Source organism: Zeus faber (assembly GCF_960531495.2).
Source record: "Zeus faber genome assembly, chromosome: 13".
Taxonomy (NCBI): Eukaryota; Metazoa; Chordata; class Actinopteri; order Zeiformes; family Zeidae; genus Zeus; species Zeus faber.
The window spans coordinates 19,243,845-19,264,698 of record NC_137198.1 but is presented as its reverse complement, the minus strand read 5'-3'; the positions used below and the strand labels follow the sequence as shown (position 1 = coordinate 19,264,698).

The window sequence follows — 20,854 nt, the reverse complement described above, 5'->3', positions numbered from 1 at the left end:
AGGTCGGACGGACACGCGTGTCCAGGAAGAGGAACGGGTGCAGTCATCGACCGCTGGCGTGTGTTACTTTCAAACAGCCGATGGAGCCATCGACTCTGGACGCGAGGAGCTTATTCATCACCTTATTCACCAGCGGCGCGAGAAACCCGTTCTACCACATAAACTCTGAACGACACGAGCGCCTCCTCCTCCTACGGAAACGCCACAAACCTCCGCGGCTGCTTTGACGCCGCACGGAGCGCTGCGCTACCGGGGGAGAGCGTTCCGGGAGCGGGCGCCCAAAACTGTACAACCAGGGGGATAAACAGGAAGGCTGCCCCGCCGCTGTTTTCTAAACCTCGCCCTCCGGACCGACTCGGCAGAACAAGAGGCCACAGGAAGGAGGAGGATGCAGGCTGTCGACGCTCTGAACGTGGAGCTCCAGGCCTGTGTTCACTGTTTTCAATGTTTACCTTTTGGACGAGCTCGGTCTACACCCAAGGCAAGGTTCATCTGTGTGCGTGTCTTTCACATATTTATTCTATTCTTTCGCGTTTCCATTCTTTTTAAAACAATTTACGAAAACTAAAGGACCAAGATTGAATGTATATTATTTACCATGCACTATGTCATGTACCATACGCTGATACTGTAAAAGTACAATGTGTCAGTGGACCAGAGGTATTTCCACTGTGCAGTCACGCGCCTGGAGAGTGTTTTATTCCGCTACACTTTACTTTTGTGCAATTTCAAACCCATTCTCAACACCTCTCATTTCTCAAATAGTTCACATACTTTTCTTGCGCCACAAGATATACTGTATGACAATGTAGAAAGATAAATGAAACCACGCTATGAACTTTAAAAAGTCCCCAAAAGCCACCAGTGATTAAGCTCCATTCTTGGACCCGACCTGAGGAAACTTGAAGGACACGTTAAACATTTTCAACTCGGGCCTTTTTTGAACACGTTGGTCTCCATGGCGTCGAAGCGTGTACAGCCTCCGTCCCACTGAGACGCCTTACTACTGAGAAACCTGCCACTCTGCTGCAACTTCCTGCTGTGCTTTAATGCACTTCAAGTTAGACCTCAACAAACAGGAAGCTCACAATATTGTCATAAAGTCATACATTTATTAATGATGGAAAGCCTGAATTTTATTCCGCTTTAATGGCTATATCCGCGTCAGACTAGAAACAGGAAGCTGCGTCGCTTCCCGCTGGAAAATTCCATTTAGCCACCGTTATGCCTGTCTTTGGATGTTCCGGGGCAGTTGCAACAAGTTGTAAATAAAATGTGATATTACTGTTCATAAAACCTTGTTCAAAGAATAAGGTTTTTTTTTTTTTGTTTTTTTTAAAGGATTAAACATTTGCCCCATTGGACTCAATGGCACCACACTGGGTCCTTTAAAGAGCAGGTGCTAATGAGAGGGGGAGCGGCGGCGTCGCTTCCTGCTTCAGCATCTAAGGGACACAGAGCTCCGAGTCCTAACTTCCCACGTCGGAACGAGGAGCCGTTCCACGAGGGAGAGAGGAAGCACCGAGAGCCGCCGCCGCCGCCGCCTTTTCCCGATCCGTCCGTCAGCGTCATTTATGATGAAACGACCGGTGCGCGATTTTAATATCGATTCTCCGCGGCACCACCGGGAAAAGAGAACCAGTTGGACGACGCCCGCTCTCTCATCACTCACGCTGGGGGGAAAGAGGAAACGGCAGCTCGATCAAGGTCTAATCTGTCGTGCAAAAAAAAAAAGAAAAAACAGCTCACGGCCAACGAAAGGAAACTGCGGAAAGAGGCGGCGAGACGGGCGAGGAAGGAGGGAAGGGAGTCGCTGGAGGGGAGGGGGGATCCAGAGCTAGAAATAGAAAAAGCGAGAAGTTCTTTTTTGTTTCCATTGTTAGCGCAACGCGTAAGTGGAGGCTTTATTCGATGGGTGGTGTGCGACGTCCTCACGAGAGGGAGGGAGAAAGAGAGAGAACATGAGCTCTGTTACCATGGTAACCACCGCTCACAAATGGTATTTAAGACGAGCCCTTGGAAAAAAAAAAAAAAGGGGGGGGGTTAGACGCTAAAAGCGCCTTGCAACGCTGACGTGTCACCGCGTATTTGCCCCATTTCTGGTTTTGCCTCCACAAACATGCAGATACTGAACGTGCAAACAACCAGATCAGGCATTTCGGCCAAAAGTAAACAATGTTGTTTGTGATTTACAATGCGTCTTTGCGCACACACACACACACACACACACACACACACACACACACACACACACACACACACACACACACACACACACACACACACACACACACACACACACTGAGTGTTTCGTATGAAATTGAAAAACATCATCATTGAGTTGCCATTCGGAATCCCGAGCCATTTGATTTTGGTTAATCTGGAGAAACAGGCTCCACTAACGGGATTAACCTCTCTCCATTTGCATGCTGGGAAAGGTATTTGTGTGCCTACGGGGGGGGGGGGGACGCCATCGATCCATTGATTTCCTACTTGAGCGCGTGCTGTTTCGGAGGCGAGACGCAGAGCGCCGACGCCACGCGGGGACGCGGGGGGTCCGAGGGGCAGACAGTGGAGCTGTTGTTGGGCGAAGGAGAGCGGAGGAAAGAGTAGCAGCAGCTGCCGGGGCGGCCATGTTGCTCGGCCTCACGAGGGACAAGAGCGTCATTCTCTCTCTGGAGAGAACACGCCGAGGCACGAGCAGCTCAGAGAAACCACTCAACACAGAGCAAGACGTCCTGTTACCTTTCTGAATGTACTTTATTTATTTTTTTTAGAATTAAGTCTTTCCTTTGTCTATTGCTCCTCCACTCACCGCTTGTTTTCTGAATTATTTTTTTCAACAGAAAAATCACTTTTTTTGGTAAATATAATCAGCATTGTTTCGAAATAAACAAATAAATATACTGTACTTTTTTTCATTTTAAATGTACTTTTTAAATGTGCATTTTTCTATGCACATTTTAAATCAACATGTTTAAACATAATCTTTAACCCTATCTTTTATATGAATTTTAAATTACCTTCAAATGAATTCTACTTGTAATTTAGAATGCACATTTTGAAATGCCATAGCAACCCATAATCGCCAAAAATGTTAATATATTTTCTGATCCCTGCTCTAAAGTTTCTTTTTTATTCATTTTTAACTTTTTTAAGTCATGCACCAAACCCGGTAGCTGGTCTCTCGAGCGGTGGGATGTGAGCGACTTCTTACCATGTGGCTCTGCTGGGACTGGGTGGCTCCGTACATGGCGATGCCATTGGTTGGCGGCGCCAGCTGCGGCACGTCTGATTGGACGAAGCCTCGTCTGTCGATAAGACTGCACACAAGACAAAACAAGAATACATCACTGGTATTTAAACCGTAATCTATGTTGAGTTTCAACACCAGTTGTTTGGTTAATCTATACCAGAGTGATATAATGATAATAATGCCAAACGCACAAGAGTGTGTATTTTAGTGTAGAAATGTGTATCGTCCATTTTGATGCATTTTGGCTGTTGTGGGACGAGGCAGCTTGTGAAAACAGATTTCTCGACGGCCTTGAATGCCTTTCTCAGTTCCTCCGTCCTTGGTTATTTACGGTGGATGGCTATCTCCGCCTTTTCCTTTCAATTCAGCTGCTATTTTTGTAACGTTGCAAATTAGCTTGTTAAATATTTCTCCAAGCTTTCATAATCAACACATTAACTTGCCACCCCGCGCGCACACACACACACACACACACACACACACACACACACACACACACACACACACACACACACACACACACACACACACACACACACACACACACACACACACACACACACACACACACACAGCTCTTCAGAAGTCTGGATTCGGTTGCACAGCCACAATTAAGCACCGCTTCTGATCTCTTGAGTTGTTTACTTGAGCGATACTGGAGTATCATTAGTGATGTGGCGGCTGGTCGCACTTGCTGGGTTCACAGTCGCCTGTTTTGGATTATAGCAGTACATGAGTTTTTTTTAAGTTCTTTTCTATTTTCCATCAGAGGCCGGAGAAAATGACACCAAAGCAGCCGGATCGTAAAAGCCGTTGTCTTCACAATCGTAAAAAATAAATCTCATTCTTCAATTGTTTCCAATTTATCAATATAATATCAATAGCGGTGAAAGGTGGAATTTAGGCACAGATTTACAAATGAAATAGTCAAACAGTGATAGTCGTAGGCGAACAACGATGAATTCTTTCCAAACGTCTATTTTTTTGTGAAATTCGAAATGCGTCTGTAGTGTCTATGTGAGTGTGTGTTTATAGTGCGTCTTCGATGTGTGTAATACGGCTCACTATCTCAGCACCCAAGAGATAAGGTGTATGGACTCCATATCCCACTCTTTTATCATCTCTGTCTCGCGCACGCACGCACGCACGCACGCACGCACGCACACACACAGCCATTAATGCTGCAGGACCCTGATACGGTTGGTTAGGCAACAACCTGCTGAGTTTAACGTGCGTGTGTGTGCATAAGTGTGTGTGTGTGTGTGTGTGTGTGTATGCTCACTGCTAACCACGTCTGATAGCAGCCATTCATCACCTAGATTACAGTCGGTCTTAAACAATGCAGCTTCTGCCGCAGACACACACTTTTGTGCTGGTATCAAAGTGAGGTCTGTGTAAATACACCTGGTTAGTGAGGACCCAATGGGCCAAATATACTTAGGCACAAAAGTCCCACAACCCAAAAACGGTTTTCACACCAAATCCTTATGATTTACCCGTCTGGGAATTCTGCAGCAAATACTACGAAAGGCCATTTTGATTCTGGTTGGAGGCACGTCTCACCAACTGTTAAAACCCCTGTTTTTCCATTGTTTCCATCACCCATCTATCAAACAAATAAATGAAAACATTACGGTGAATTCAAATTTAATATCAATTTAAATATCTCCTTGTTTAACGAATAAATAAATAAGTCCTCACTTTCTGTGAGCGCTCCTATCCCGGGGGTGAGAGAAGTTTTAAAGCTGTTAAAGCTGTGGGTTTTTTTTAACCGTCTTGCAACCTAATCCCTTTATTTTCAAGGGCTGTTGCAGGTTGCAGGCAAAATTGAAGTATTAACGACAACACTTTTTTAACGCCAATCACTCGGATTAACTCGCAAGGATGGAAAAATAAGGCTTCGGTAAAAAATAAAATACTCAAGTCCTTCCTTGAAATCCTCATTGACCAACACTGAAAGTGATTGAGGCTAAAAGGAAACTGCTACTATGCTTTAAATACGCATGGGATGTAAGAAAACACTGAGCTGTGGAGAGAAACACACACACTGACACAGACACAGACACACACAGACACACACACACACACACACACACACACACACACACACACACACACACACACACACACACACACACACACACACACACACACACACACACACACACACACACACACACACACACACACACACACACCAGATGGCGGCCACCTGTGTGGTTGAGAACTTTCCTTGGCCGCCCACTCGAGTCATTACTGGTGAGTAACGTTGTGATGGCCAAAACACAGGACATGCAAGCACTCTGACGTCTACCCCCAACCCCACCCCACCCCCACCCCCAGATGATGGTTCTGAACCACATTTACGTCTTGAAGTGTGTGGAGTGACGGACCCAGATAACGGGAGATAAGCCGGTATCTCTACTGGGGCCGCTCGGTATTGACGACGCACTTTTTACTGCCGATATTCAACAGAGTGTGTGCTTTCCATCACGCACTTGGAAGCCTGGCCTGGGTGACGTCCTGAAACCCAGAGCAGCAGCAAAAATTAGACAGCGCCGCTCTGGGGTCGCACGACGAGCGGCCGGTGGCTTCCTTTGAGCCCCCCCGATGAGCGGAACTGTGAAATCCAGCACATCTGACAAAACTTCTGATCCGAGGGTTTTTGGCTGACGTGGGCTTGAAAATCCATTCTGCTCTCTCTCTCTCAGCAGGATCTTTTTAGCTATGTATAGAAAGAGCGGAAGTGACTGCAGGGCGGCCTTACTTTGGAATGGCCTCTCTACATCAGTTGGATACCACTTTTTATTTGATCAGGTTCGCCGCGAGGAATGGTTTACAGCGGAGGTGAATTCCAGGCGCCGTGAACCCGAAAACGTCGCTGGGAAAATGAAGGAATTACTCGGGATGCTATATTCTTAAAAATGAACAATAAAAATGAACTTCCTTTTCAGCTGTATTTTTCTTGTTAATAGTCAGTATTTTTCTCCACTGAAATAATTTTCTTATTTATCATTTATTTTGGCATGATATTGATCCTGATATTGTTTATTTGTTTTATTGTACATTTTTAAGTTTATTGTATAATGGCAATTCTTTCAATTTTTGGTCAACCTTTTTAACTTTAATGTATATTGCCGATTTTCTTTTATATGTTTTTGGTTAATTCTGGGCGTTTCTAGCATATCGTCATTTTTATTAAATTTTTATTATTCTATCATTATTGCCTATAGTTTTTCATGTGAGCTGCTGTAAAAACCGCAATTTCCCTCCAGGGATGAATAAAGTATCCATCCATCAGCAAAGTCGTTTTGGCTCGTGTGTGGGAATACGTGCACCAGTTTTATCTCCTGTTCATCACGCTCCGTACCTGGGCGGCAGGGGTCCGCACAGCGCCGCACAGCAGTTAGTGAATATGTTGCCATGGCTGTACGGGTTGTAGTTGTCCTTCCCCCTTTTAGAAGACCACGAGCCTTTAATCTGGAAAGAGAGGGCACATTTAAATAACCCAACGTTAGCACAGTGTAACTGCTGAACAGGAGAGGAGAGAAGGATCCTCGTCATGGTGTGCTGTGAACACAGACGTGGACTCGAGTCCTTGTGACGTGGACTCGAGTCACTGTTTTTATGACTGACAACTTGACTTGGATTGAATTGACAACTTGACTCATTGAGACTCGACTTGGAAGTGAAAGACTCGTGACTTGACTTGAGACGTGATGACTCAAATGACTTGTTTGTGTTCATTTTATGGTTTCAGCTTTGGGGGGGGGGGGGACCCCACGTTCTTAAAACAGTTCTGCATAAAAAGTTCAAATTAAAGAAACCTTTTAATAATTCTCCGTATAAAGTTCAAATAAAAGATACATTTAAATAATTCTCCATATAAAGCTCAAATAAAAGCTATATTAAAATTTGAACAGTCGTCAAACAAGCAATATTTTTTTGACTGAGAATAAATTCAGAAATAAATTCGCTTTTATACAGTTATTTGTTTTTTTGTTTGATTACATTTATTTCACTGAATAGCAATAATTATAATACAAATTCAATCCACTGTCATACCTTTTGAACAGGTTAGACGGATCAGCCAATAATGTCAATATTAGACAGGTACTAACACCTTGTATTTTCTCTTTTTAAAGACTGGACACAGCCGGTAAGATTGGAGTATCTCAGGGGAAACAAGTGACTTGACTCCTGACTTGACTTGCCTTCAACTCAGGACTTGACTTGACTTAACTAGTGACTTGACTTGTCCCAGGAAAAATGACTTGAGACTTACTTGTGACTTGGATAAGAGGAACTGGATCACATGTCTGGTTGTAAACACCTCTGGTCATTTTCCATACTGACACTGAAACTCTGACCATAGATACAAACTAGGACTGGACGATATATTGTTATAATATGATATGAGATATGATATGAGAGCGTAGATATTGTCTGGGATTTTGGATATTGTGATATCTTGATATAGCTAACTGTTGTCTTTCATTGATATGAAAAAAACATAATTTATGACAGTATCTACAGTCAATGAACACTGTATGAGGAACACTCTACTAATTCTGGGAGATTGTGCTCCATGTTGACACGATTGCGTCACACAATTCCTGCAGATTTGTCATCTGCACATTCAGGCTGCGAATCTCTCGTTCTATCACATTCCAAAGGTGTTCTTTTGGATTCAGATCGGGTGACTGGGAAGGCTGCTGAAGAACACTGAACTCATTGTCATGTTCATGAAAGCAGTTTGAGACGACTTTTGCTTTGTGACGCGGTGCATTGTCATGCTGGAAGTAGCCGTTAGAAGATGGGTCAATCGTGGCAATGAAGGGATGCACATGGTTTGCAACAACACTCAAATAGGTTGTGGCATTCAAGAAAAAAATTCCCCACAGCATTACACCACCACCTCCACCAGCCTGGACTGTTGACACAAGGCAGGTTGGGTCCACAGAGTCTTGCTGTTGGTGCCAAATCTCGACCCTACCATATGTGTGCGTCACAGAAATGGAGATTCATCAGACCAGGCTACGTTTTTCCAGTCTTCAACTGTTCAGTTTTGATGAGCCTATGCCCACTGCAGCCTCAGCTTTCTGCTCTTGGCTGACAGAAGTAGAACCCGACGTGGTTTTCTGCTGTTGTAGTCCATCCACTTCAAGATTCCATGCGTTGTGTGTTCTGAGATGTTTTTCTGCTCACCACAACTGTACAGGAGTGGTTATCTGAGTTACCGTAGCCGTCCTGTCGGTTCGAACCAGTTTGGCCCTTCTCCGTCGATCTCTCTCATCAACAAGGCGTTTCTGTCTGCAGAACTGCCGTTCACCGGATGTTTTTTTGGTTTTTCACGCTATTCTGAGTAAACGCTAGAGACTGCTGTGAGTGAAAATCCCAGGAGATCAGCAGTTACAGAAATACTCAAACCAGCCCTTCTGGCACCAACAATCATGCCACGGTTGAAAACACTGAGATCACATTTTTCCCCCATTCTGACGGTTGATGTGAACATTAACTGAAGCTGCATGATTTTATGCACTGCAGCCACGCGATTGTACAGGTGTTCCTCCTAAAGTACTAAGTGAGCATATATGTTTGGATATATGCATGCGTTTTTGTGTCGGCACGTTTCTACTCACATCTTCGTTCGTGGTCTGGTTGGAGCTGATCAGGTAGGTATGGAAGCCTGAGAGGCCCACTATGGACCAGACGGAAAAGAAGCACACCACCACCTCCAGCACAGTATCGCAGAGTCAAGGACGACAACATTTTTTTTTTTTTAAATCCATCTTTCCATTTGGGAGAACATGTTACACAGAAAACACACCGTCACACCAAAGGCCAATAGATTCAAGACGAATGGAGCCGTCGTGAAGACCAGGAGTCACAGAGCCAAAAAGAGTCCTTTGACTGCTCAGACACACCGGCCTCCTCTAATTTTAGGTCCACATTGCATATGAGGCTCCAAATGGATTATGTAGAATGGGTGATATATTTCAAACCTATTTCGCACATATAAAGACGGCCGTGTGAGTGACGAGCCAAGACCGTCTGCACGTCTGTCTGCGACATCGGCGCCGCGTGTATGTCTTCCGCGCTCTTCTTCATCCATCTCCCTCTCTCTCTCCCCCTGTCAGGAGTCACCTGGTTTCCTCTAATTCTCTCTCTATTAAAGTTGCGCAGGATACAGGCTCGCCCAGCAACACATTTCCCAGAGACACTCTTAATTCACTCTGCGCGCGAGAGAGAGCGAGAGAGAGAGAGAAGGAAGAAGAAAGGGATCCTCACTCTACTTGATTTATGACAGAGGGAGTCTGTCGGGTCAAGGTGAAATTAAAATTGCAAGGTGAGCGGACCGGTTCCAAGCTCATGTTATTTATTTAGTCCCTCCCCGAGACATGCGAGTCTCCTTTAACAGAGACCCGGTCCGTCTGTTCTCCCCCTCCCTCACATTTCTGGAGCCGGCGGCTCAGGTTAATCTGCGCGGCACTAGACCTCGGCCCGGCGCCAAATGAAAATGCTTTGACGGGGCACGGAATTATCACGTCGGGACAACAAGCCGGTCTGTACTTTGTATGCGACAGCTGCGGCCCAAGACGCCTCGCGCGCACAATTGGCGAGCAGCGCCGACGTTTCAATCTCACGCTCACGTCAGCAGCGGCGGCGCGAGGGAGGGGGGAGCTTAAGTGAGGTGAAACGAAAGGGAGATTGGAATCAATGGCAGAGAGCCGCAGCCTCGCGTGTTGGCTGAGCCTGATGAAACGGAACTAATCAGGCGCAAAAGTAGTCGTGCAAGTAGCGCGGCTCCAGAAGAAGCGGCCGGGGCGGGGGGAGGAAAAAAAAGGAAATTTGGGAGGAAAAAAAAAAAGACTCTGCGACTGAGGGATTTCTGACCTGTTGACCGCAGACAGGAAGTCAGGTCTGTCAACGCTCGTCCGCCCCCAACTGGAAAGTCACTGCGGCTTTGGCCGAGCGTCGGGAGGCGGATTAGTACGGCGAAAGGAATAAGGAGATGAAAGGAGATAGGGGAGGAGATGAGGCCACAAAGGGATGACACAAACCGAGGAGGGAGGGACACAGGAAAACCTTGACGGGAGACGTGAGTGAAAGGATATCTGGCCGGACTGTCTTTGAGTGCGTTGAGAAACCCATTCCGGGGTTCATGGGAAACTGTTGAAAGAACAAATCATCACTCCATCAGCTCTTCAATACAATCACGGTGGACAAAAATAAAGAGGTGGTGTCTCTTTTTTTACTTAAAACTTCACACAGAGGTTCAAAAAAAATAAATGATGAAAACAGAAATGGCAAAAAACACAGAAAGGGCATTGGTTCGATACAGTTGGAGAGATAGATGGAGAGAGAGAGACAGGGACAGAGGGCTAGAGAGAGAGACGGTTCATAGTTCATACATAGTTTGCCTTGTTCATTCATGTTTTGGTACCTTTCTTTATAATTATTATATTCGTTGTGTGTTTTATCATCTGAATATGTATTCCACTAAGGCCTGTTTAACCTCCCTATTTTATTCATTCATTCACTTATTTCTTCTTATTGGAATGAATTCAACCAAGCTACTTAATTGTATGAATATTTATTAATTCATTTTTAGATGCTCTGGTTATATTGTTCGAGTGACTTTCATTCCAATGAAGCACTTTAAAGCACCTTAGCAACGGAAAAGGTCAAGGCCCAAATTTCTTTTCAAGCAGAGCAGGCATAATGGACATAGCATCTGTGTTTCCCCTCTTTTAGAGACACCTCGCCCTGTTTCTACACGTCAAAAAAGCATCAATCGTGTTGGTTTCCATTAACCCCGACGTGTTTGTTGTAGCTCGGGGGTATCGGCTTTTGATATACTCCCGACCTCAACGTTTCCACGAGTAACTCGCATCCATCACGCACGACCAAATCAGTTTCCCAAATTAAAAACAGAAACATCAATCAAGTGGAAGAGAATCACAGCAGCCAATTTTGGGGCCCAATTTCTCGTTCATCCGCCCACTGGCACCCTCCCACTCGGGTGAGCAGGCGCACACACACACACACACACACACACACACACACACACACACACACACACACACACACACACACACACACACACACACACACACACACACACACACACACACACACACACACACACACACACACACACACACACACACACACGTAGGAAGACAGTGATGTGCTGAGCCTGCTCCCAACAGGAAAGATGGTGAGGAGCCAGAGTGCTGCTGCTTTTCACAACACCCACTTACAACCTGCTGGCTGGCAGCAAAGAGCACCGAAAGCAGGCTACTGTTTGTGTGTGTGTGTGTGTGTGTGTGTGTGTGTGTGTGTGTGTGTGTGTGTGTGTGTGTGTGAGAAAGAGAGGGAGAGGCAAAGAGAGCTTCTCTGGATTCTCACTACGCGGCGGCTACTTACGTAGAATGATGTGTGTGATGACGAAGGAGAAGATGAAGATGGTGAGGAAGGAGAGGGAGAGGATGAACATGTAGAAGAACCGGTAGTTCCTCCTTCCCACGCAGTTCCCGACCCACGGACAGTGGTGGTCAAAGCGTTCTACACAGACAGAGAGAGAGAGAGAGAGAGAGAGAGAGATACATCAGCTGTGTTTTGATCACAGCAGCGGCGCTCTGTGGGATGAAAGCCCAGTTAACGTACAAAAGGAAGTAACTATAGTAGTATACGCGTAGTATACGCGTACTAACACAGTTGATCCATCCGACAGGTGGGTTAGGGCTGGATGGAGGATATATCGTCATGACATCGATATTGTGATACGAGACCATTATGGTCTGGGATTCTTAATATTGTTATACCTAATCAATGCCTCTACCTGCTTGTCCACACATGTAATAGCCATTACTATTATTGTGTGTAAATAATAAATATCTACATGATATAATATATATATATATAAACACAAATGATCGATATTGTATTTCTTGAATATTGGCCAGCACTGACGTGGTTACACCATCGTCCAATGTCAATACTCCATATTAGAATCTGCATATGTACAAGGAGCTTTATTCTTGCACGCACGCACGTACGCACGCACACACACATACACAGACACATACACAGACACAGACACAGACACACACACACACACACACACACACACACTTACTTCTAAACCCAAAAATAGCTAATTCCGAGAGCGGTCCTCACAAGTATAGTAAAACAAACACACACACACACCCACACACACAGACTTGACCTCTCGCCTTGCCGAAGAGTCTAAACCTTTGATAACAATAGAACTCATTTTCCGACCACTTTAGGTAGGAAATGACCCGAGAACGGGGGGGAAAAAAAAGAAAGCTACTTCTCCACAAACTCCCTACTTGTGTAAATCTGCTGTGAGATGTTATGCAGAGCTGAGAAAAGCCCTGTCTGCGTGGAAGTTCCGAGTCCAGAGGTTGAAAGAAGCGTTTGGGGGGGGGGGGGGCAGGTCAACAGATAACCGCCTCCTGCAAGACCTCCATTTAGGGACTTCTGAGGACACGGAATCAGGAGAAACGGATAGAACGGTTCAGACCGTTCCAGGGTTGAAGAGAAGGAAAAAAAAAACCAAAAAAACGGTTCTGCCGTTTGCTGTACACTAAAGCGCTGCGGCAGAAAGAACACCAACAGGATCTCCAATGCACCAGTCAGCCATCTTGGTAAGAAGAGCGGAGGGAGACCAGCTTCCTCGCAAGACAACACAGACTTCAAAAATATCTCTCAAAAACCTGGGCCACGATTACGAAAATCCTAACACGTGCCTTTCCACGCGTTCTGAAGCGGTGAAGACCTCGACTCCCCGAGAAATATTTGGCTGTAGTCATTTCAGAATCCCGGCGACCGAACCGAGTTCCGATTCTTGGCGAGGAACACCTGCTCGCCAGTCACTTCGCTAACTACTGCGATTGCAAGTCTATGGTTAAGAAATGAGCGCGAACTCGTTCATCCCCAAAAGTGAGGAGCCGGTCCCGCTGTGCACAGCGCTCGCTACTTAACTTCCCTTACTAATCAGAGCGGTTATTTGTACGGCGAGGCTAAGAGCCCTGCTTCCCTCTGCGTTAATTGGGTCTTAATTGGAAGGTGATGGGAGAACACACAGCTTCAAGCCAGAGCTGTGTGTGTGTGTGTGTGTGTGCATTTTTGGTCTTTGTGTGTGTGTGCGAGACATATCTGGGTTGAAGGACGACAGCGTTGCACACTGACATGGACTCACACATACCGCTTCTGAAATTAGATTTGTTTACAATTAAGCAGGGGGAACAAAGCAAGCCTTCTTCTCTCTTCTCCAGAAAAAAAAAAAAAAAAAAAAAAAAAAGGATACGAGCCCCGCGGCAAAGTTTCTCCCACGGCCGCAGCTGCTTGATATTTGCACAGTTCCCCGTAAAGATTGTTTTGGCGAGCCACAAGTGGAGACTTAATCAATTACGCCTCAGTCTGTTGAATCAGTTTAATGCCAATGTGGTGCACTGTAATTTCCTTTTAAGGAAAGCTAAAGGGACGCTACCATGTATTATGGTCCTTCCGAGGCCCTGTCTGTTCCGAGACATCTGACGGTTGGTTACATTTTACAGAGCTTGTCAGCCCCTCGACGGCACAAACGGGGTCACTTTGCTGAACTAATTCAACCATGGGCGGTATAACTTTATATAATGTGCAAATGCAGATCCATTATTAAACCATTTTTGGTCTTTGGATATTAGATTCGATTAGAAAGACTCATATCGCAATATCCTTTATGTGTAAATAAATGGCCGAAAATGAAACCTCCACAGTAACTTATCACATAATATTCAAACTTCTAGTCCCATTTGAGGTAAAAGTGATGTACCAAAACCATCTTTATCTACAGTATATGGCTGAGCTACTCTGTGTCATCCAACCGATTTTCTTTCTTCTGCCATTTCTCTGGCCTCTATCTGTCTGCGGTGTCAAACTTCTGTCAACATCCACCATCCTAGAGTCTCGGTCAGACACGGGTTTGTTTGGTTTCATTTGAAGGGACGCCCAAACTGAGAGTTGACTATTCCCCGGTGAATAATGAATAGGTACACCTAGGTATATCACGCACCTCTCTCTCTCTCCCCCTCCCTCTCCCCCTCCCTCTCCCTCTCTCTCTCCCTCTCTCTCTCCCTCTCCTCATCGTTCCATCTCCCAGGAGAGTGAGCTGCTGTGTTCGGAAACAAAACTCCAGCAAAAGCCCCCCCTGCCACTGCCGTGTCTTTGTAGTTCCTTATCCCTTTCAGTCTCTCCGTTCCCCACGCCGCCTCTCACCCCTCACTAAGGCTCCCGGTGGATTCCAAAAGGTAGGCAACACAAAGATACGCATTTAGTCGGGCTTGTGTTTCTTGAATTGAAAAAAAAAAAAAAACAACAACATTATTTTTCAACCGGGCGTAGCTACACCATCAGGCACACACCCACACACATCGAGAGAACTCACCCACACAGTTGTCACAAAGGCTGCAGTGGGAGGCGCGTGGCGGTCTGAAGATCTTGCAGGTGAAGCAGTACTTGAGCTTCACGGTCTGGCCGTTGATGACCACCTCTTTGGTCCTGGGGGGCGGCCGGTAGCTTGAACTGCCGTTCGCCCCGTCTTTGTAAACAGAGTCAAAAAAGGAGAGAAGGAGGAAATGAATGCCACTGAACGGGAGGTCTAGAAGGACAGCCCAATCAAGAGTCATTAAAAAAGGCCATTAAAAAATTTGAAATAAAATCCATTTTACTCAGTGCTCTGGAGGCTATAAAACTGAACCTGAAGGCGGGAAATTTACTAGAATTGCATTTTGTGGAGTATGACGGAAGAATTAGAGACGATAGTGATTTTCAAACCATTTAAAAAAAAAATGGTAGAATCTCCATCCCATTATTGATTTGGCTCAATTTGATCTCTCACGCAGCGTGCGTACGTGCGAGCGTGCATGTGGGAGGGAGTGAGTGCATGAGTGGGAAGATCGTTCGGAGCACAAAGGCTTATTCCAGCCCGAGTGCAGAGGCTTACGTGTGAAAGAGAGGTTTGTATTTACAGGTTAACACAGGCCCTTTTGGGGGTCTGGCAGTTTCTATGAGAGAGTAAAATACCACGCTGCCAAGGAGGTGTTATATTTAATTAATCTCCATTGTGTTTAAAGCCTAAGAACCTCTCTCCTCTGTGCCCACCCCACCTCCCATTGTCCTTCCACACTACCACCATCTAAAAAAAAAAAACAGAGAGAGATGTGTTCATTCAGGTATTTGCAGTTTGGAGAGATTACAGACGTATTGGGTGACGTATCATCAAGCTAAAAGAGGAGTGCTCAACCATGCTTTATTTCCCAATAGGTGTACTGTGTATGTATTTTCCATGACCCTCAAAGGAATCAGTCCTCTAAAGCAGGGGTCCCACCTTTTTATTATCACGCACAAAATGTTCACAGACCTGGGGAGTGGATAAATACATCTACAATAAAACAGTAGGGTCGTGCACAGAAAACAGTACCCCTGTGTTTTGAGAATAAACTCGGAATGCCGCCCCAGACTTCGGTCCTGGTGAGCAGAGCTGCACCGACCTGGCGAGAGTGCTCCCCCACCCAATTATAAGCCCCTTACTTGCACATGCAGTCTTTTTTCCCCAGCAACGTTCCGGAACCGTTCCTAGATGGGGTCATGTGTGAATTGGAGCAGGGATCGATATTCCGGGAAATCTGTTCCGACTATTTCCAACCTCAAGACCTAAGGAAAATGTCGGAACATGAAAGGCTGCTCAGGGATGTTCAGGCAGTAGAAGTTTTCCCTTTTTATCGCCGGTTCGCATTTTCCGTTTTAGGACACCCATAAAAGACCTCACAACATCAGAAAAAAAACACTGCTCTCTTCTCAGGGTGGTGAGGAGGAGGCAGAGAGCGAGGACCGGTTCAAGTTCAAGAGATTATTTGTCACAACGCCGTGTGGCGTGCGTTTATTGACAGTATGTGTGATAGGCAAGTAGGCGTTCTTGAGTCTGGAACTTAGGGGCTCGCGGGCCAAAACGATAAAAAATAGGAAATTTATTAATCGGGCGCAGGAGGAATGTCGGGCTCTCGCGCTCCTGGCGCTGCGGCTGAGCTCGGGACAGCTGTCCTGCCAAGGGAAGGAAGCTGCAACCACGCCCTTGGCGCGCCACAGTTATTCCAATTCATTACATACAGTTTATGTTCATAAATCTTCCGTGGTCCAGGACATGCTTTCAAAAAGGTTGAATCCTAAAACACCTTATAAGAAAAAACTTAACATTTGACCATCTCATATTTGACACCAAGCCAAACGAGATTGACGATTGTAGACTGCTTCTATTATTGCGAAGGAGATGAAAAGAAGCTGAATTTCCTCAATAAATGTTAAGTGGAGTGAGTGCTAAAAAAGGCAAGAATTACTAAAGATACTCTCTACTTAAGAGTTCAGCATGTCAGTCAGTGCTATCAACTCATTCCCTTTTTCAGCCTTTGGCTCAGCTACTTCCCTCATGTAGCACACGGCCCCAAAAATAAACCGACTAAACTCAAGCACACTAACGACCGACCCATCATTCTCAAATGCATGTGTTAGACACCATCTGAGAGGGGAAGAAAATAAAAATGTTCAAGTAGCCTTTCTGCTGTGCCAAGGTATGCGTACATTTAGCTCCCTTGCTGCCAGTGCCATGCCTTATATAGTCTAGTGTGAGATGCCTGTGAGGGAGAAGAGCCTGAGGCCAGGTGGAATGGCTGCTGATACAGCTCGCTCACAAAGACACAGGCGTGTACACATACACACAACGCTAAATGAGGGTTCAATGTCAGCCAAAAGCGCCATGCTTTGCCTGGCGGGGTATAAAGTGGTAGTAATTGCGACCCTGCTGTGCATGTGGAGGAAAGGCAACCAGCAAGGTCCACCTCGCAGATGGAGGAGTCTACTGGACTCGTCTGATGAACTCTAACACCTCACAGGACTGACCTCAGCCTGACTGACCTTGGACAACAGACAGGGACCCCAGGGTCCCAAACTGACCACTGAGCAGTAACCCCTTTTTAACAGTGACACCTAATTACAAGTGTAAGGGAAAGCGCAGAAAATGAACTCTCAGCAGAGAAGCAGTGAGTTAACTCACTGCAGGATTATATAACCGTCTAGATAATCTTACTATGAAGGAAGGAATCTATGTCTGTCTGTACGTCCTTGGATTATCTGGAAAACTGTTTCATCCGATCTACTTCACACTTGGTGGGTGTATTGCTGAGCACCAAAGGACGTGCAGTGTCGAATTTGGTGCAATTTGGACACGCGACACGTGTAATATTAATAAACAACATGTGACCGCTCAGCTCTGTGCATCAGCAGGGTGGGGCTTCAGGGCTCTGCGAGTCACAAACACTCTTTCCCCAGTGTATGACGTTAACCGGCCGTTTCATCTTCTATCCACTCAGTAACACAGGACTGAACCATTGACATTTTGTTAAAAAGGGTCATTAAAATGTCATAGAAAGTCTTTGATTTTGAACGGCATGCACTAGTCTAACTAAAAAGGAAGAAATCTGTCTGTCTGTCTGTGTCTGTCTGTATGACGTTTAATTATCTCGACAACCATTCATCCATCAACTTCACAGTTGGAGGGTGTATTGCTGGGGACCCAAGGGCGTCCAGTATCGAATTTGGTACAATTTGGACACATGTAAGGTGTATTAATTAACACACAATCAACAGCAAACAGCGAGCCAGTGGGGGGCGGGGCCTTAGTGCTCTGCGACTGACTCACAAAGAGTGTCTTTCCCCGGTGTACGGCTTCAACCAGCATTTTCAACTTCCATTGTGGAACATAGGACTGAGTCATTGACATTTTGTTAAAGTGTGCCGTTAAAACATCTTAGAAAGTCTTTCATTTTAAATGCACTACTGCACTAGTGTGAATAAATAGCACCTGCTCGGGAACACACACACTATCAAGCCTCCTTTTCGCCGCAAGCGATCCGTGCTGCTCATGGCACGAGTATTAGAGTTGCGTGTTGCCATGTCGATGACAGGGGGAGCTGTGCACAACCCACTAGGAAAGAACTGCTGTAAACATTAAAGAAGAATTTGTCTACCAATTACTTTCTGATGCAGAGACAAAATAGTATACGCAAAAAGCTCATTCAGGTTTAGTGATTTAATTGTAAATTAACAGGGTCGTTGTAATGAAATGTAACGTGTTTATTGGTATTTCTGTGCAGTTTCTTTTTAGAGAGTTTTGTAACAAGAATACAATATGATAGAATAATTACATACTTTGTCGCTCTTGAATGGACCGGAAGTTACGCTGTTTGTTATTTATTTATTTATTTCTCCTCGAGACACTGGTGCACTGTGCGCGGGTTCCCGACTCGCGTGCCTGTGTTTTTATTTTAGATCTATTTATTTTTGTTTCCTTCCTACATGTATGAAACAGCATTTTTAAACACAACTGAGTTAAGGGACTGTCCCGTTCTAAAAAAAACCTGTGCATCCCTCGTGTCGGGACAGTGGTGTCTCCCCATTGCTATGGGACTTAATTGAGTAAAAACTGATTGTGAATGTTTTTGTGTAAATAATTTACTTGTAAATAATAAATCCTGTACTTCTGTAATGGGGAGACCACATTTGCCACATTACGTTACGTTATATGTGCTCCCGCAGCCCCACCTCCTTCCCAATAAAATTGTCAACTAGCGATTGCTGCCCACCAGCGATCACCGATTAGAATTTTGCATGATCGAGTACGCCAACCCTGCTGCTGTCCTCGATCCCAAAAACTGCTTGATATGTTCAATGGCCCAACCTTTGGGGGAGGTTTGTACAGTCCAGTGTCTAAGAGGTAAATGGTGAAGGTCACCAAACTATGTAGACCCTTGAACTGACCCTTGACCCTTGACCTCACAGGGTTTTGAATACAACAACATATAGACATCATTTTTAAACCCCAATAGAAAGGCAATACAAAGATCTGCTCAACACAACCACGGCAGCAGTGAACTAGCTATCAGCTTACCTTCCTGGACTATAGACAAAACGAGAGTCCTTGTGTCCTGTCGTATAGTCATTATGTCCACTCTGTGGAGTTTAGTCAACAGATCAATAGTTGCGAACCTGAGCCATGTAGCACTTGACAACATCATTATCTATTAATGAAGCTGCTGTTGAATTACAGCAGTGCAAGGTAAGATTTGCTAGAGATACACTTTGCTTTAAAATTCAGACTGGTGCAAAAATATATATATACGCACACCTAGGTACAAACACAGAAGAGATAAACAACAAAGAAAGGAAACAAATGTTTAAACTAAGGGTTAAATAATCACAATGAATGACACACTGTGGGAGTTTCACAGTGGCATGTTGAGAAGATCTTCCCTGTGTTGTGTCTGCATGGATTGCAAGTTGTCGTCGTGTTTTTTCCATTTTAACAAAGTGAGACGGAGTGCTAAGCAAAAGCTCAATGTTCCTGCCTCTACTCACAACATTACCAGTCTCACTAAAATGACAGACTGTGGGTATAAAGCTCCTATTGGACATTCTTTTTTTTTTTTTTTTTTACCTGTGCTGTCAGCATGCTTGGCATACAACAGAGTATTTGTGCCATTGCATCTAGGACAGGAGTTAGTCTGCAAATGGAGTTCAAGTTCTTAACCTGCAATGCATCCTTTTAATCATTTTTTTAACCATCAAGAACTGCTGCAATAACTCTGTCCTGTGGGATGCCAAGACCACAGCTTTTTGTTACAGAACCGCCACCGCCCCTCTTTGGAGAACAATCTTACCATGTTTTGGTAAGAACTAAACAACATAAACAACTAATCATCATTACAACTCCAAGAGGGGAAGTTACCACGGGTGAGACAAATAAACATAGAACCAAACAACAACATGTACATGGAAAAAGGTAAACATAGAAACATCAGACGACAACATGTATCGACAAAACAGAGTTAATTAAGTCCAGGAAAACTGGAACAGCAATTGGGCACGTGGCCTCTTCCTGTCATAGTTATGGCAGTAAATGAGGGAGAAAAGCAGAGGGATGTAATCAGGAGGGTGTGCTCTGCGTGTTACTGTCTTTTCAAATCCCGACATTAGAATTAGGTAGCAGCTACATGTTTATAATGAAAAACACTGCGAGATCTGGATTGTACATTCAGGCAGGCTTGCTTGGTTCATTGTGTGGATTCCTTTACAAATATTCCATGAATGCAATTACAAAATGACATGTTTGTCAACCCAGTTATAGCAAGAGTTAAATAGAGTATAATCACGCTTTGCTTCTTAGATGCCCATTATCAGGCTATGCTGGTTTCTTTTTTTTGTTAAACTTATATCACTTACCCAACATTCATCCTACATTTCTTATGTGGTGATATCCATGGTGTTGGTTATCTATAGTGAACAGCATGACAGGGCTTGCTTTGTTCCAAAATAACAGTTACTGTACCATGCCTGCACCATTTTGTAAGGGCCCCACTGCGTAACTGTTCATGACGAGTGCAGTCATGAACAACTATGGCTTGTGTTTCCAAACGTGCCTATTCAGAACAGGGCTGCATTGTCGGGGGTGGGCGGATCGATACCAAAAGTATC

General features: G+C 45.0%; 1 protein-coding gene across 3 annotated transcripts in view; it reads right to left on the bottom strand.

Annotated features, from left to right (window-relative positions):
• Positions 1-20,854, bottom strand: part of LOC307239552 (palmitoyltransferase ZDHHC14-like) — a 54,772-nt gene that overhangs the window by 1,680 nt on the left and 32,238 nt on the right. For all 3 annotated transcript variants that reach the window (XM_080012984.1, XM_080012986.1, XM_080012985.1), the window contains exons 4-9: positions 14,718-14,870; positions 11,690-11,827; positions 10,375-10,429; positions 8,899-9,001; positions 6,627-6,736; positions 3,218-3,323 (exon numbers count right to left, since the gene is read on the bottom strand). In XM_080012984.1, the coding sequence (XP_079869110.1) occupies positions 3,218-3,323; positions 6,627-6,736; positions 8,899-9,001; positions 10,375-10,429; positions 11,690-11,827; positions 14,718-14,870 (665 nt within the window). The remainder of the gene's footprint in view (positions 1-3,217; positions 3,324-6,626; positions 6,737-8,898; positions 9,002-10,374; positions 10,430-11,689; positions 11,828-14,717; positions 14,871-20,854) is intronic.